The sequence below is a fragment of the Asparagus officinalis genome, chromosome 1 (genome assembly GCF_001876935.1).
Source record: "Asparagus officinalis chromosome 1, Aspof.V1, whole genome shotgun sequence".
NCBI lineage: Eukaryota > Viridiplantae > Streptophyta > Magnoliopsida > Asparagales > Asparagaceae > Asparagus > Asparagus officinalis.
In genome coordinates, this window is record NC_033794.1 from 54,501,290 (window position 1) to 54,520,256 (window position 18,967).

An 18,967-nucleotide genomic window follows, 5' to 3' on the forward strand; every position below is an offset into this window, starting at 1 on the left:
CGTTTTAGTGAGAAATCTTTAACAAGGATTCAATGTCTTTAACTACTTTGGCATTTTCTTTCAGCCAGCAGTGGCAGCTGGTAGGGGGGAAAGGCATGGTCTGTTGCTAGCCAAACTCTTTTTCTTGAAAATTTGTTAATGCTTATGATGTAGGAAAACCCACTTTCGCTTGCCATTTCTTTAAAATTTGTGCTCTTATTTGCAAATCAAGCATAAAACCATAATTTTCCATGAAATTAAACTGAAATCACATGCCTCTCAATTCACCTTGTTGGGCGTATGACTGAACATACTGCTACCTCCTGTCATAGTCTAAGCCATTTTATTTTTATTTTTTAGCATCTATCCAACAATCCCTCATGCTGCTTAGCCATTTTATTTTCTAAAGCCTGCAATACTCTACAATCCAGCTTTGAACAACCACAATAAAACTCATAATTCCCGAAGTTTTATCTTACATTACATTTCTGGCTTTGAAAACAGTAGTTCATTGAAATTAAAAATTCTGTCAACAGTTTAAAGACATGACATAATCCATTGCTAATTCTTCTTTGTTTCCTCATCTTCTCACAAGATTCCTCTTCTTCTCCTCAAATTGGGTTAGCTGCAAATTTCATAAATCCCTGCAAATTTCAAATTAGGTTAGCAGCATGATGGATTGTAAGGGAATATATAACATTGTTAATCATGCAGTTTATGTTGCCAATATTGAATGAAGACAAATATGAATTTCATGTTTCCATGTGAGCATGTTGCCAATATTGAATGAAGATGGCGAATGACAAAACTCATGTATCTGCATATCTGCTACATATAAGATGGCCAATATTAAATAATCAGTGAAGTGGTATGAGGCCAATATTGAATAAAGATGGCCAACATACAATAATCAGTTAAGTGGTATGAGGACAATGGGTAAGAATACCACTACATATCTGCTACATATAAGAAATTCATGAAAAAGCTACATATGGAAAAAAATTAATTGTACCTTGGCAAGTTGACTTTACAGCTAGTTCTATAATACCCGAGTTCACCACATCTGCTATATATACGCTTCTTCCTCTCTTTATTTTGTTGTGCTTATTCTAAACCTGACTGAATTCTAGTAGCATTGCGTGGACGACCTTTAGTCCTTACAGATTTTTTAGGATCACGAACTGTAATCTGAGGAATGTGTTCAATTGTATGTGAAATGGGTGCGGAAATCTGAGGAATATCTTCTGTTTCTCTAAATTCTTCTTCAAATGATTCTATGAATTTTGTTAACACATTGTCTAATTTCTGCATCCTCTCTTCTGAATCACTATGAATTTTGTTAACACATTGTCTAATTTCTGCATCCTCTCTTCTGAATCAAATGCAAGCTCGAGCGCATTATTGAATTTTGCTCTTAAAGCCCAAGATTTCAACAAATTAATCTTCTCTTCACAGCTTGTGATGTTTCTTGCAAATACAATATTGCCAACCCCAATGTTACGATGTCGAGCATGTATAGTCCAACAGTGTAGGATGTAATGGTCGGATAATGAAGAAATTTGACTAGCCATCATTAGCGACAATATATGTCTACATACAGCACCATTAGCTTCAAACAAAGCACAAGTACAAATAAATTGTATTTTACTGGATTGGTCATAAGTAACCAGCTCCCCTTTTGATCTATCTGCAAACTTACAAATCTTGTATTCAACAATGTCCCCATCTTTTCTCAATTCTTCACAAAACTCTGTTACAAATCCTTTGAATTCAGTTTGGAACACATCAAACATTGTGCGGGTATACATTTCTCCAGCTTGTACCTCAATCGGATGTCCAAGGAGCATGATAGGTTTTGTGTTAAGACTCTTAAAATCTTCATGGGCTTCACTTAAGCGACGATGAGTTAATGCTTTTTCATATTGTGGAACAAACTCGTGTAATTGAGTCTGTGAGTTAACATACCCATCAAAAAATGCATTTATACTTTCACTTCTTTGGCTCGATCTCATTCCAGCAAAAAAAGTATCTTTCAAATAACATGACACCCAATGTTCTCGATATTTGTAAACAGTTTGCAACCATCCATCCTCTTCTTCATTTATATCAAACTTCTCCTTCATCTCTAGCCAATATCCTTCACACTCTTCTATTGAAGAACTATTACACCATAAGCCCCAATACTTTTGAAACTGTTCACCATAACGAGAACCCAAAGTAGGCAAATGATCAGTAATATGCTTTTGCATGTGCCAAAAGCAATAACGGTGTCTCGTCATTGGAAACACAGAGTGAATAGCATTACACATGGCTCTATCCTGATCTGTTATAATAGCACCTGGTTCAACCCCATGCATGTATTTAAGCCATTCTTCAAACAACCACACAAATGTATCTTCTTGTTCATTTGCTAATAATGCACAACCAAGTAAAGTGGACTGCCTATGATGATTCACACCAGTAAATGGAGCAAATGGAAGACTGAACTTATTAGTTCTGTATGTCACATCAAACACAACAACATCACTAAATTGCAAATAAGACGCTCTTGATCTTCCGTCAGCCCAGAAAACACTCCTCATTTGTCCACTACTGTCCACTTTTATTGCAAAATAGAATTCTGGATCATTCGCTGTCACACTCTGAAAATGTTTTATGATAGATATGCATTCATGGCCAATATTGTTGACTCTTTTGTATCTGATGTGATCAATACACTGTTGTGGTGTCACTAATTCGCCTTCTCTTCCAGTGGTTGCGTTAATGACGCGAGAAATAGTGGATGGAGGCATACCTTCTTCTTGCAAACTCTCAATAAGTTTTTTACAACTTTGAGATTTATGGAATTGTTGGTGTGATCTGTGCAACTTTGCTTTGTCTGGACTACTCAACACATGATTTGCATGTTCTTCAACAAACCCCGTGACCTCCCACGATTTGTCCTCCAATACTTTAACTCTCATCATTGCCTTACATCCCACTCGGGTCTCTCGCCGAAAAGGCATCTCCATCTTGTCTCTATTAGATCTAAAGCCCTCCTTATCACAAACAAACTTTCTGTCTACCACTTCTCTAGTCTTCTTCGAGTAATTTACCGTGCTCTTCCTTATTCCAAAACCCATCAACAATGCATAATGGTTATAATAGTTATAAGCTTCTTCATAAGTATTAAATTTCATTCCGAGTAGTGGCTTAGGAGCATTTTCTGTACTGGCAGAAATTTCAATTCCACTAGCACTTGATTCTCCCATTTCGAACACTTTTTTTGCTGTAAAAGAGATGCATGGATTCATCAAGAAACAACTATAAAATACCCAAATATCAATTTCAGTTTAAACTCTCAAAACAATCTAGTGTAAATCTACTATAGTCATCAGCATATAAAATGTCTGAAATGCCCGTGAATAAAATACATGAATTTATAACCAAGACTCAATAAGAAAAATACATGAATTTATAACTGTTATCATGATTGACTCATGTACATAACTTCTTCACGTTTGTGTCCATATATGGTAAGAAAATAATAGAAATTGGTTGATAAAATATTTTGAGACAAGCTGGTTAAATTTTTCTATATCCAGACATGTAATTTTTCTTTTTGAGACAAGCTGGTTAAATTTTGTAATAAACTCTGTAATGGGGGCTTCTTTTATAGTTTTAAACTCTGTAATAAACATTTGGTCCTAAATGTTTCTAGCTCATTCATAAACTTTTACGTAAGCAGACCCATTCAACCCATAACAAGTCAACAGTACTTCAAAAAAACCATTATTCAACTTTACCTATTTGTTGCTGATATGCTGATGAACGGAAAATTAATGGGGGATGTGCTGATGAACGGAAAATTGGAGAGAAAATAGAAAATGACCTACATTGGCGGACTGGATCGCGAGGGAAGAGTGCTGCTCGGTCGACGGGGGAGTGGATCTGGTGGAGGAGGAGCTCTTAGCGGCGCACTGTAGCTCGTGGAGGAGGGATTCGTGGATCTCGTGGAGCTGGTCGGCGTGAGGGAGATCGAACGCGGAGGAGTGGGGGCCTAGAGATCGAGAGGGGGAGGAAGAGGACTTGAGGATCTGAGCTTGGGGGAGGAAGAGGAATTGGGGATCTGAGGGCTTGGAGATCGAGAGTGGGAGGAAGAGGACTTGAGGATCTGAGCTTGGGGGAGGAAGAGGAATTGGGGATCTGAGCTTTTGGTGAGATAGAGTTGGGGATTTTAATATATATATATATATATAGGAGTATGATATTAACACTTTTGATATCCACTAAAACTCAGACTATCAAATGATCGTTTCATTTCAACTCTTTGCAAGATTTTGATTTCATCGCATTATCATGTAACACGGACTACCCTGTAAGTATCCTAAAATAATGTACATGGCTCATTAGTCTCATCGCGATCTCAGTGCATAACATGAGTGCGGGACGGCCTACCATATAGGTATCCTAGAAGACGACTCACAAGCCTCATCGCACCCTCGTGCAGAACGGACTGCTAGATAAAGCATCGAAACCCGACTCAATGGCCTGTACAAATAGAATATCGTCGCACTACTCCATATAGTACTGAGCTGAGCTCATCAACGATATCCATCACATGTATAAACTGTATAAATCTGGCATATCGATGTACTATCTCAAATAGTACTGAGCTGAGCCTATTAACGATATCCGACATATGTATAAACTGTATAAATGTGGCATATCGACGTACTATCTCATATAGTACTGAGCTGAGCCCATTAACGATATCCGACATGTGTATAAACTGTATAAATCTAGCATATCGACGTACTATCTCATATAGTATTAAGCTGAGCCCATTAACGATATCCACCTCATGTATAAACTATGTATATCTTGTATGTTGATGCACTATCCCATATAGTACTGAGTTGTGCTCATCAACGACATCCAACATGTGTATGAATGATATCTAATTTCGAATATAATCAAATCAAAACTCATTATAATCCCCTTGAGATTCTCAAATGCATAACACAACATATTCATGACTATACGTGTAATATCAAGCGGCTCAAAACTCCGCAAAAGCATCTCAAAATGGCACAACACAGTTTCACAAAACGAGCAGGAAAAACAGTCGGGACTTCTGTTAGTAAAACGAGCATATCTTTCTCTAGGAAAACTATTTTTAGAAAATGTTTTCTGTTTTGAAAACTAGATTCACACATCTTTCAATTGGCATAAGTTTAATTTAGTTTGGAGTTTGTTTGTTATCCCAAATATCTAGTTAAACATTATACATATCTTTCTCAATACAATCTCTTTTTAAGAATAGCTTTCTGTTTTAGAAACTAAATACATATATCTTTCATTTGGAACTAGATTGCTTAAATTTTGAGTTTATTTGCTATCTCAAAATCTCAGTTAAAGATTATACACGTGTTACAGTTTTCTGTAGAAAAATATATATTTAGTACATCTCTTAAATTTCTCAAATATAAATGAAATTATGAATAACCCTAATGATCATGATTATGATACTATCATAAACAGGAAGAAAAGATTACTAATCCATTATTGATTTAAGTTTTAACATCAAAATATTAATAATCTGATTTTTAACATCACAAGTTAAGATTCAAACATGAAAACACATATAAACATCTAAACTAGTTATTTAACTATGGGGATGAGTTTAGATAAAGATAATCTTGCCTCAAACGTCATTCTAAGTATCTCAAATAAACAACAAGCAATCCTCGAGCACAAACAACCTGTTCTCCCTTGTCACATGTTGAAGATCTCACCCTCGTGTCGGTATTGTGCTTCACAAAGCTCTCAAAATTCATAAGAAAAAGATCTAGGGTTTCTGAGGGGAGAGGGTGGCTACTAGGGTTCATAGATATGATAAAAGAAAGGAATTTTTATGAAAAACACAAGTATTTATAGAGGCAAACCTAAAACAAACTTGTTTGACCCGAACTAGGAAACCTAGTCTGACTAGGAAAATAACCTTCAATATTTTGGCCATAACTTTCATGTCCGACTTCGAAATGAGGTGATATAAGATTTTTCAAAAACTTGAAGAGACCTAAAAATTTGGTCTTTTAATTTTTTCTAGATTCTAACTGCTTCGGTGTATAAAATGCATATATTTTTAACTAGTCATTTTTCTCAAATTCAGGCCCGTGCACGTGTGCATGATATCACTTCTTTATTCATATATATACATTGAATTGATCTGAAATCAATTTCTAGCATACTCAAACATTAATAAATATCATTTTTTAATAATGTAACACCTTTATTATTATTTTACAAAATATTCAAATTTTTTGGGTTTTACAAGTGTGGAGCAATAATTGGCTATCATGGAACGACGACGACTATGCAGAAACTCCGTCAATATGCAACTCTCTGAGACTCTAACATGTTACTTGAAAAGATGTGAAATCAACAGCATCAAAGTGCTTTAGCAAGAACATCTCCGTCCGCCCTAGGGGAAGAGCTAGCGGGTTAATGCATATAATAGAAACTCTACCTATAATATGCTTAATCTACCTATATCATTTACTCTGTACTAGGAGGAGTTAAGATTTAGAAACTAACAACACGAGATGAGTACGTCGAGTGAAATAATCCAAACAAGAAAACCCTCATATATATGTTAGACCCTAGAGGGGGGGTGATTAGGGTCTTATGCTAATCTAATCCCAATTAATAGCAATTAAAATTATGTTGATCAAAATGTTCTTACAAGAGATAGATATGAACAATGAGAACAATAAGAATAATAAGAATATGCACAAATAAAATGTGAGACAAGCAAAACACAAACACACGATATGTTTACGAGGTTCGGTCCCCACGACCTACGTCCCCGCTCCTCACCTCGAGGAGATATCCACTATCACAATCCGGTTTGGAAGCCGGAACTTCTACACACTCGGTTTACAAGTTCACCGAAAACTCTCACACTACACAGTCACTCAATAATCACACTTTACACACTAAGTGTAGGAATCTAGCCCGTGTCCTCCTCCTCAAGTGCTCGATTACAACCTCTCCCTAGGTTCGTCAATCGACGCCACTCCTATTGGATTTGACCCCGTCTCTCTCTCCTCACACTTCTCTCGGTGTACAAGTGTATTACAAGTGATTCTCACAAATAAAGGTTAAATACAATGATTTGTTCTCAATTTAACAAGTGAGAACACAATGAAGCTCACACTCACTAAATCCCACACCACAACCCACAATATAATATGAGAATATAAAGCTCAATAAGTGTGTGTGATAATAGTGAATGAAACACAATAAATATAACTCAATGAATATAGCTTAATCAATTGAAAGTGAAATAACAAGCTATGTAAGAATGGGTTTAGAAAACTTCTCAATGAATAAGAAGAGCTGAGGAAATGATGATCTCAATAAGATTTGAAAGCCTCTTCTTGTTGTAGAAAACTTCTCTTGAAAACTGATTAACGAAACCAACTCTTAAACAGCTCTTAAACGAGATTAACAACTTGTTAAATAGCAAACTTGGATTTCTTAATTAAAATAGAGGAAGAGCAGCAATGGGGTATATATAGCACCCCATTGCAACAGCTAAAAATAAGAAAAAGACCGACCGTATCGGTCGACCGTATCGGTCGACCGAAATCTGATATGAGCAAAAAGACAGGTTTTGGGTCAGTTTTGAGAATTCGTTAAAAATATCAATTCATATCCAAAAATAGTGAAACTTTGGGGAAAGTTTATAAATGATGAAATGAACATGTTTGAAAAGGAATTTTTGGAAAAACGAATTTCGTTTGTGAAAACTACCTGTTTTTGAAAAATGATTAGAAAACCTGTATTTTTATGAAAGTGAAAGTTTGATATAAGACTTGTAAATATTCATATATATATTGTGCATATATTATATGTACATAATAAAGTATGAGAGAGCTGTAAACAAGAGATAAAGGTATTTTAACAACGTTTAAAGAAAAATCATCTATATGATAGGAAATGTCAAAGATCGTGTTAAGTGTATATATATTGAGCTTAGATATAATCATACTATATATGTAAGAAAACTGATCATATACCTAAGAAAACCCACGCAGATGAACTTGAATCTTTAACGCTGTGTTGAAATACCTGAAAAGAGAACATAAACACAAAACATTGGAAAAACGTATTAGTAATAAATTGTTTGTCAAATCATCATCAAAACTATAGGGTCAACAATATATACCCATGTATCGCAAATTATGGATCGCTAATTATCAACTCCAAAATCCTATGAATAAAAATAATCAACAAGGAAAAATACAATACCAAGTCTCATCTAATACAAGTCATGACAAAATAACACATACTACCCTCGGTAGATGGTGCAATCACAAGAATAATACTCCGGTAAAAGAATCTCGCATAATATATCTCGTGTTTGACAAGCTCAATCTTATACCCTACTCTCGGGATAAATAACATGGGAGCATAAAGATAAATATGTGTGATCCTCTAACAAATAATAATAATGCTGAGTAAGACGCTCACAATATCCTGTGGCATCACCTACCTTACTCAATCGCCCTGCAAAAATTGGCATATCAGCCTAATCCGAAATAATGCATCATAGAGTGTAGTCTACCACGATCTTATTGTGATATGCCAACTAACTCACTCTGAGTGTAGTCTACTGCAGTCTCATTGCGGTATACCAACTAACCCCACTCAAACATTTAACAATCATGAAATGCAATAAACGTTACTCTCTAACATGACAATTTCAAAATATAGGTTACGCACCTCCAAACGCTCATGCATACTTAAATCCAATACGTATACACTCACAATCATGCACGTGTGTTGATGCGCATCTCGTACTTCATGTCTGTAATTTAAAAGCTCGTGAGAACAACTACATTTACAAGATAGCACTAGACCAGTCGATCGATCCATCTCATCAGTCGACCGGCAATGAAGTGTACCAAACATGCACAGAAAAACAGCCTTAATTGTTTAAAAGTAATTCCAGTGGTGAACAATGATTCTGGCATTGAAATAATATTTCCGACGTTAAAGAGTAACATCGGTGGTGAATAGTACTTCCGACGATAAACAAAGACACCGGTGATGAATAGTAATACCGACGGTGAACAGTAACACCGACGGGTGAATAGTGATAAATACTTATAGTTCTAGCTATAAAGATCATGTTTTTTCTCTATTTAGGGATTTGATCTAATATTCCATTCATCAATTTTTATCAAGATCATATATTTTCTTCATTTAGGGATTTGATCTAAAGTTTTATTCCTTAATTTTTATTAAAATAAAAACTAAATGGGAATGAGTTTGGAAAGAGGTGAACTTGTCTTTATTAAACTCTAAAATTGGAATCCCTATCCGTTCCTTTTCTCCGAATAGCCAAAATCAAAATCCCCCTCTCTCTCCTTTCTCCCCCCCCCCCCCGCCCCCCATCCTCTGTGTGTCTTTCGCGTGAGCAAAGAGACGGGGCCTTTTCCATAGGGGAGGAGATGGGGGGGCGTAGTAAGTGCGCGAAAATTAGAAGAGGGTTTAGGTAGGGTAGTCGTAGGTGTGTGTATATATTTATATATAAAATATTTTAAATTATTTAAAAATAGGGTTTCAGTCTCCGTTTTCAAAAAGTAACGAAACTTTATCCACATTACTATCTTGAAATTCTAAGATTAATGGCACAAACCTCACATCCATTTGATCAACAGAAGAATTATTAAAAATATAAATACGACATATGTCAGTAGACTCGCGATACCGAGGCTAAATTTGCGAATCGATCTCAAATCGATTCAAATCTGTTCCATTCATCTCAGAATGATCACCAACCATAATAAAACTTATTTATTAATATTTATAATAATATTTTCAAAATTTTTGGGGTTTTACATGAACTTTGGTATTATGTTAGGTGTTAGCATTAGAAATTAAGACCTTATATTATGATTTTGTAGTAAGATATATTATTTATCCTAATATTTTTTATGTGAGTTCCTAAACATGTCCTTTCGTACTTGATTATCTAGAAAAATTATGTGTATGGTGTGCGCCTCGAATCACTCGGGTGCGTGCATCGCTTTGCGCATATGCTCGTATAGATACTTGGTGCCCCGCATTGCGCCTCGCCACATTGTCAACACTATATTATATACATAATAGGTATCTTATATATATTATATATATATATATATATATAATATATATATATATATTTATTATATATATATATTATATATTATATATATATATTATTATATATATATATATATATATATATATATATATATATATTATATTTATATATTATATATATATATATATACTATATATATTATATATATATATATATTATATTTATATATATATATATATATATTATATTATACATATGCTATATATATATCAGATATCATATTAATATGTATATATATATATTATATATGTATATAATAATATATATATATATATATATATTATTATATATACATATGTATATAACATATATAATATATTGTATATAATAATATATCATATGTATATATATATAGATTACATATATATATATATGTATATATATCATATAATATATATATATATTATATATATATATATATAATATATATATATATTTTATATATATAATATCATATATATATATATATGGAGAAAATGGTATACTTGGTACCAAGGCACAAAAGTTATGCCTTGGTAGTGAGGGTGGCTATCCCCGTCCACCTATTAAATGGTTGCATATCCTCATGCACTCCTCAACCCATGTGAATGTGATCCCCCATTTGAATGAGTAGAGGGGATTGTGCCACCTCACTACCAAGCACAAAATTTGTGCTTGGTACAAGCATACCCATATTCCTCTATATATATATATATATGAGAAAACTGTAGGTAAGCTGCCAGCGTATTCTTCGGTGCGCTGCAGGGGTGTTTTTGAAAAAAAAACACCCGATTCTCAATAAAAAAGAGCTCTCTCTCTCTCTCTTTCTCTCTCCCCAAAACTCTCAGATCCAAAGAAATCCCTCTTCCTCCCTCTCTCGATCTCTCTCAGATCTCTCTCACGCCGCCCCCTTGACTCTCCCCCACAGCGACACCTCCGCGAGATCTACCCTCCAAGACCCTCCCTCCTCCGCGAGATTCGACGGTGCAGCTGCAGGTAATATCTCGGTCCCTCTCCCATAAAGTTTCCTCTCCCCCTATCTCCCTCCAAGACCCTCCCTACTCCTCCTCCACGATCTCCATCCCCACTCGTTTAAGGTCTTCAAATATCTGGCTTTCCAATTTGTTGCTAGGGCGCTTATGGGAAAAGGAATGATTTGGTTTTCGATGGGGGGAAAACTACTCAATTTCAGAACTTGCTACTAATACTTTGTATTAATTAACTTCTTACATCTTTGGCAATATTTATTTTTGAAGAGAAGGCAATTAGCTTGAGGAGAGTTATTGATAGGATGCATAATCTTACACCGTCTTCATTGAAAACAGAGGTGAGTTAAGGCCAAAAAAATGTCATCGAAGAAGCACATGACTTCTATTATAATGCTTCTTTGAGTTTCAGGGCATAATACTTTGGAGTTTTCAGGGTGTTGATGTTTTCAAGCTTTTTTCTATTTTTGTTTTTTTAATCTTGTTTCGAGGCATGGGGAGAACTCTGAGTTCTAGTTTATATTCTTGGATATTAAAGGTAGTATATCATATTGATTATACATGTATTTATGATTCATTTAGATGTCATCGAAGAAGAACATGACTTCTATTATAATGGTTCTTTGAGTTTCAGGGCATGGGAAGTACTGCTCGTTTTCATAATGGTGTGATTGTGGTTGCGAGTATTGTGGTAATTGGTAGTGGTGTGGTTGTGGTTTAGGACCAAATAATTTGATAATTGATTGAGAGATCACTTACTAACCAAGCAATTTCTTTGGCAACTGGATTCTCAAGCCTGCAAAGGGATTCCATTGATGTTGTATGTTGTCCAAACAATTAGATTATATTCTCATGTTGAGTATGTCTAAATGTGAGACTTTTAATACCCTCTGCAGGTTTTTTTGCAGATGTGGATATTGGGTCTGAGAAATATTGGTGGATGGGAAGTACTGCTCGTTTTCAATTCTATGTATGTATGCTTTTACTTTGATGAGGATTGTTTCTAGATAATTCAAAGATAATTGCAAGTGAATAAGAAAGTAGCCTATTCCAAGATTATTCCAACGGTTAGCATCATACATAAATGTAAAAATATTGTATTCTGCAAATTAATGACAAATTGGAAATTACTGAAATATATGCAAACATTGTTTTCATTGTTATTATTTTAGTAATTGTCGGCCCTTTTACGCATAATGAACTTGAGAAGATATCATGGATGTGTTCAGTTTGTTCCTGCTCCTGGCTATGAAGAATTTGGTGAACCTTTATAGCCCAATTTTAACTCCAAAGCATTTACTAGTGTACAAGAACAAGGTCAAGAAAATGGTTGGCTTGGGAATGTTCATTGGTATATTTAATACAATCAGTTTTCCCTTTAATTTTGTTGCTCTGAAGGAAGTTGAAATGTTGGATTGGGAATGTTCATTTGGAAGAAACTGGCGTATGCTAAAACAGAGTTCATCGTCTCTCACTAGATTATTCTGCTGCTGGTTATCCATATTGTCATATTGAATTGAGCATTGCTCAAAGTTTTGTGTGACATTGTTGCGCATCACTTGTGAACATTTACTCTTTGTGAGGGAAAATCAATTTTTCAATACTTAACATGAATATCGCCAATTAATTGTAATTGTTTGATGGATTTGTTTTGTAGATAACGTCGATGATATCAGCTGGATTTTTATCGAAGGAACTAGCAGATGAATTCAATTTATGTAAACAATTGTAAATAATTTATGTATTGCTCTAGTATTTTGGTGAATGTATTATTTGAGTATAATTGGATTTGATATTAAAATATAACTGGTGGTTTTCATTTGTTGAGGTGAGGTTACTGAGTATTGGTGTAATGTATCTGACTAACTTTTCTTGTTTCTTTTTTTACTTATGTTATGACTGATAGGCGCAAGCCGAACACTGGATCATATTTGCACAATCTACTATAGGATGATTATCATAACATTGATTCATTGGTTTGAGCCTCTCATCATATATGCCTCTGTCCAGATTTTACTTTGATGATGCTTCATCAATTCCATCTTAAATAAGTTCTGTATTTTTTGAAAACTATATGGACAATATGAGGAACATGCGTGAACTAGCTTCTGATTCAAGTATGAATAGCTTCTGATTCTTGTGACAAATATCATAGCTCGCCTAGCATGTTAATTGTGTTTTTCCCCGGAACCTGCTAGAAACCAAGTTCATACAACATGCAGAAATATTATGCCTTGCATGTTTCCCAAATATTGGCGGAAATATTATCTCCATCCTTGTGATAGATATTCACTCAGGCAAAACCTCTTCGTTCAGACAACAAATACTAGTGGTAATATTGGCGAAAAAATAATCCACTCAGGCACAAGCCTATTCATTCAGACAACTAGCATTTCAGAAACCATTGCATCACATAACGCAACCATTACTTACAAACCTAGTTGAAAAGAACCCAAAATATACAATGCAAAAGCTAATAACCATTATACAACGATGTACATATTTTTCTTCTTTCTGTATCGACATGCATTCTACTTTCTTTAGTGAAAATTTTCTTCAAAACTCTCTTGAGCGCATAAATGATACGTAAGTTACAAGGTTGGAAAGATCTTGACAAAATGAATCTTGCACAATGTCACTTCTTCAGGTTGTTGTTCGACAAGATGACTTTCTTTCCTTAGTTGCTGCCAGACTCTATATATTTGAGTCTGAAAGTAAGGCCACCTACCTTTATTGCAATATCAAAGACAAACTTTGTTTCCTTTGTTGCAGCTACCAGCGATATCATAAACCACAGCCAACAAAAAAAGCCGAGAATTGCTCCTTGTATAATATCAACAATCATAATAAGCTGGCTGAACATAGGATTGATATTGTACGACAAATCAAAGCCACAAAGCAAAGCTGCTCCCTTGGTCAGCATAACGTGATTGATCAACACAATTATGATTCTGCAGCATGATTAGCTTCTGTGAAAACAAACAATAAGCACAGTTACAAATTTTTTGTACTCAACAAGATGCTAACCATTGAACGGAGTAATAAATTCCTATCAAAGACAATATTTAGCAGTTGAATGTTAAGAGGAACTTACTGAAAACTTATCAGTGGGTTCCTCCTTATTCCATTTCCAAAATAAAAATAATATTTTCCACCAATAGGTGTAGTCAATTATTTGTTGGTGTGAATTTAAAGATATATGTCTAGAAAATTTCCAAGAACATAGCAAATTTTAATAGTATATTTTACCACAGAACATATTTAGCTTAGTTAAACTGCCGTGTGTAAACTTCATATATTGGGTAATTGGATTTTTGTATTCAACCTTAAAACTTCAACTACTAATGAAGGACGAACATTATGCTCATGATTCACAATTCATGATGAAACTACTAAGCGATCTCATCTTCCTGACATTTTACGGTAATTTACTGCTTATCCAATACTCACAATCCAAAATTAACCAGATTATCAGATAAAGAAAAAAAACAAGACAGTAATTAGTATGTATGTTACCTGTTAGGACTTATGGTTTTTCTGAAGTTCTCAAAGTGCCTGTGTCCATGCACGGCCTTTGCCATATTTCCATCATATGTATAAATAAAAACATCACTCTGAAGAGCAACAACATAATCCAATCCAGCAAGCATGTTCTGATGATTTTTGAAAGGACCAAGTTCTTCTGTAGACAAAGTTGAATGCGAGTAGATATTGGGGAAGTCATCAGTCAGATATCGCATACTTCCATTTCCAAAGGCTTCACCAGCCACCACGCACGAGAGGGATCCAGAGAGAGAGAGAGCTCGAGAGAAAGACAGAGGAGGAGGTCGACGGAGAGATCACGGAGGAGGGCTGAAGGCGGAGGAGATCGACGGCGAGATCGCGGAGGAGAGAGGGCTCGATCTTGTGGGAGGGAGAGAGAGTAAGCGGGGACGCCTTTGCGATTTGTGAGCTCGAGATCGAGATCGAGAGAGGGAGAGGGTACGCGGTGGCGTTGCAAATGGGCGAGCTCCGCTGGCGGATCAAGAGAGAGTGAGAGAGATAAGGGGATCTCATGGTGGTCGACGGAGGGCGCACGATCGAGTTGGGGCTGAAATCGTGGGAAGGGGGGAGAGGGATTGAGGAATTTGGGGGAATTTTGGGGAGAGAGAATTTTGGGGTCACGGGGATGTGAAGGGGGTGGAATCGTGGGGCTGAAATCGTGAGATTTTTTCAAATAAGCCCCCGCAGCTCACGAATCACGTGCGCTGGCAGCGCACCTCCAGTTTTCTCTCTCTCTATATATATATATATGTGTATATGTGTGTCTGTAGACTAATCTAGTGTTCAAATCTAACTTGGAGGGGGTTGAGGTAAATTTTCAACCCCGCCCCCCTTTTTTTAAATCTTTCCTCTCACTCCCCTCATTCACTGCTCAATCTCTCTCCTCTCTCTGCACCTCTCATGCACTGTGCTCCTCCCCTTTGAAATTAGCCACCGCCTTCATTGCCGCCACCGGTGACGGTGGGGTTAGAAGGGAGGGGCGACAGCGACGGGGTTATGAAGGAGGGGCGGCAGGCAGTAGCGGCCGGTAGAGAGAATGGATTGCGTGGCTGTGGGGTTTGGAAGGTGAGGACGTGCGGGGAGATTGAGATGGGGAGGGAGAGAGAGATGTGAGAGAGAGTTTTTTTAGAAAGTAGGGTTTTTTTTGCAAATTTACCTCAACCCTTTCCAAGTTAGATGTGTGGACCTGATTAGTCCACATCACTACCGAGACCCATTGAGAAACTTTTTACCAAGTTTTTCCATTTTTCTTATATACCTATATTTATGTATATATATGTGTATATGTGTGTCTGTGTGTGTGTGCGCGTGCGCATGCAAATATAGCTATATGTATGCATGTATGTGTGTGTATATTTATGGGAAAAGCATTCATAAAATGGCACCTTATATATGTAAATGTGAGTGTGTAGATATATAGGTATCTTATGTAGTGAGTGTTATATATATAGGTATCTTATACAGTAGTGTTATATGTACATCTATACCTATATATTTAGGAATTAAGTACCAAGCACAAGTTTTTGTGCTTGGTTGTGAGGTGGTTCATGTCCATCTACTTATTCAAATGGGTGACCGCATTCATATGTATTGGAGAGTATATGAGAATGAGATACCTCACTAACAACACAAAGTTTTGTACTTGATACAAGTTCCATATAGTATATATATATATATATATATATATATATATATATGGAAAAGTGTCGATTCATAAGAATTACACTATACCAATTATGATCCGCTGTATTCATCATCTAAGTGTCCTCAAACATCTAATAAAATAAAATTATAAATGATTAAATACTTCTAACACATATTTTTTTATTTTCTCCTTACTTATATGTTGTAAAACCAATTAATTTTTACATCACATGTACTTGAGTACACTAACAACCCAATTTGCACCTAATTTTTCTTTTGTATACCAATGCCAAACATATAAATCAGAAATGAAAGGAGTGATCGAGTAATTTTAAATAGCATATAAATGTAGTTTTTGAAGAGCGTTGCTTTAGGTTGAGTGTAAGGTAACATCTACACACAACACAGTGCGCGTATCCAGCGCGCTAGCGGGCGTGAGCGAGCGCACACACGATGATACACACACACACACACACAAGCACACAACACACCACACACACACATATAATAATATATATATATATATAATAATATATAATATATATATATATATAATAATATAATATATATGAGATTAATGGTATCCAGTTGTCATAGAAGGGGATTTTCCTCGCTTGATGCCATCTAAAATGCACATGATTGAGCCGATATTGTGGACTGATCCGCTCCGTTGAAACTGATCTACATATTCTAAAAACCCAACACACCCAAGTTTGGGGTGAACCCAGTCATCGTTTTGACGTCGTTCAATACGCACGTGTAAATCATTTTAACGTTTGCGAATGAATAGAACTTCACAATGGCTCGATGGAGGGTCAAACGATGACCGGATTCAGCGCCCAAAGCTTGGTGTTGGGGTTTTAGAAATATGTAGAATCAAGTGTCAACGGAGCGGATCATCCAGCAATGTCGCTCAACATTTGATTTAGGAGGCGTCATAGGAGGAAATCCCATCCTATGACAAATGATAACGCCATTAATCTCTCTCCTCTCATCTACTCTCTCTTATATATATATATATATATATATATATATATAATGAGAATAATAGTATCCTTGTCATAGGAGGGGATTTCCTCCTTGAAAATGATGTGGCATATTCCCCACCATGTGATATTCTTCCTCTCACATTTTATCACATTGGTGGGGATTGTGCCACATCATTTTCAAGAGAAATCCCGCTCCTGACATAGAACACCCATTCTCATATATAATATACATAAATATATATTGGGAAAAGAAAGTTGTGATGAATATTGAAATTTTTTTTATTTAGAAATTTTGTACACAATAAACTATTATATTAATAGTTAATTAATACTTAATGATACTAAGAAAAGTCTCGAAATTGTTATTCCTTAAATTGAAATTTAGTATTAGTAATTAAATTGTGATAAATGATAAATATGAAATCCTATAGAATTTTATTCAATTTTTTTCATTTTGTTCATTGATAAAATAAATCTCTTTGACGATTTGTTTTTCATTTATCTGATTTCGCGGATTCAAAATATAAAATATATAAATAAATATATATATAAAAAAAAAGTAAAGGGGGCAGTTCTTAGTTTCTATTTCGACTGAAAAAACTTTTATTTCAAATTCCAAATGTTCTGGGGGAACCTAGCATATAGATAGTACCTAAAGGTTGATTGTTAAAACTGAACCTACGATGATACTAACCTAATTAAGAATTATTGAAAATTTCACGCAATTCGCTTCTGATCTTGATAAAGCTACTCAGAATCAATTGGCAAGAGGTCAACAATTACGCGAGTTGCTTAAACAATCTCAAGCAGACCCTCTTACGGTAGAAGAGCAGATAGCTACTATTTATACTGGAGCGAATGGATATCTTGATCAGTTAGAAATCGGACAGGTAAAGAAATTTCTCATTCAGTTACGTACCTACTTAAAAAAGAATAAACCTCAATTCCAAGAAATTATATCTTCTACCAAGACATTCACCGAGCAAGCGGAAACCCTTTTGAAAGAAGCTATTCAGGAAGAGATCGAACTGTTTCTACTTGAGGCATAAATTTATCATTAGAATTCTCTTCTTTTCTTAATACAAGAGTCATTATTGCGAACTATTTCTTTCTGATTCAAAATTCAAAAAAGGATTTCTTGATATCGCCATTTTCAAAAATAGATTGAAAAAAATTGCGTCCAATAGGATTTGAACCTATACCAAAGGTTTAGAAGACCTCTGTCCTATCCATTAGACAATGGACGCTTTTCATTCCTATTTTCTTGTTTCGCATTCTCCCTTTCTCTTTTTGGAAAAAAGGAGATTACATGGAAAATCTTTTAGGGAATAAAAAAAAGAATACATATCCGAATGGAGGATACATGTAGAATAAGTAATATGGAGCGGGTAGCGGGAATCGAATCCGCATTGTTAGCTTGGAAGGCGAGGGGTTATAGTCGACGTTGATTGATTATTTTTAACGTCTCTAATTCAAAACCAAACATGAAATTTTGATAGGGGTTATAGTCGACGTTGATTGATTATTTTTAACGTCTCTAATTCAAAACCAAACATGAAATTTTGATTTCATTCGGCTCCTTTATGGAGGATCGATGTATTAAAAATTAGATCCATAACATCTATGTCAGCTTTTCTTTTTGAATGCAT

General features: G+C 35.3%; 1 protein-coding gene, 1 long non-coding RNA gene and 1 other non-coding gene across 3 annotated transcripts; all 3 read right to left on the reverse strand.

The window, feature by feature from the left end:
- LOC109834374 (protein FAR1-RELATED SEQUENCE 5-like) lies at positions 1,278-3,230 on the reverse strand. The gene has a single exon (XM_020402382.1). It carries the CDS (start codon positions 3,228-3,230, stop codon positions 1,278-1,280), a length of 1,953 nt encoding a protein of 650 aa, XP_020257971.1.
- On the reverse strand, positions 13,606-15,288 carry LOC109842443. The gene is made up of 2 exons (XR_002247320.1): positions 14,659-15,288; positions 13,606-14,111 (listed from the first exon to the last, which is right to left on the reverse strand). It is a non-coding gene; the product is annotated as an uncharacterized LOC109842443 (long non-coding RNA).
- TRNAR-UCU lies at positions 18,494-18,565 on the reverse strand. The gene has a single exon. It is a non-coding gene; the product is annotated as a tRNA-Arg (tRNA).

Coding starts and splice junctions, on each gene's coding strand:
- LOC109834374 (XM_020402382.1), bottom strand. CDS start 3,230: ATGGGAGAATCAAGTGCTAGTGGAATTGAAATTTCTGCCAGTACAGAA.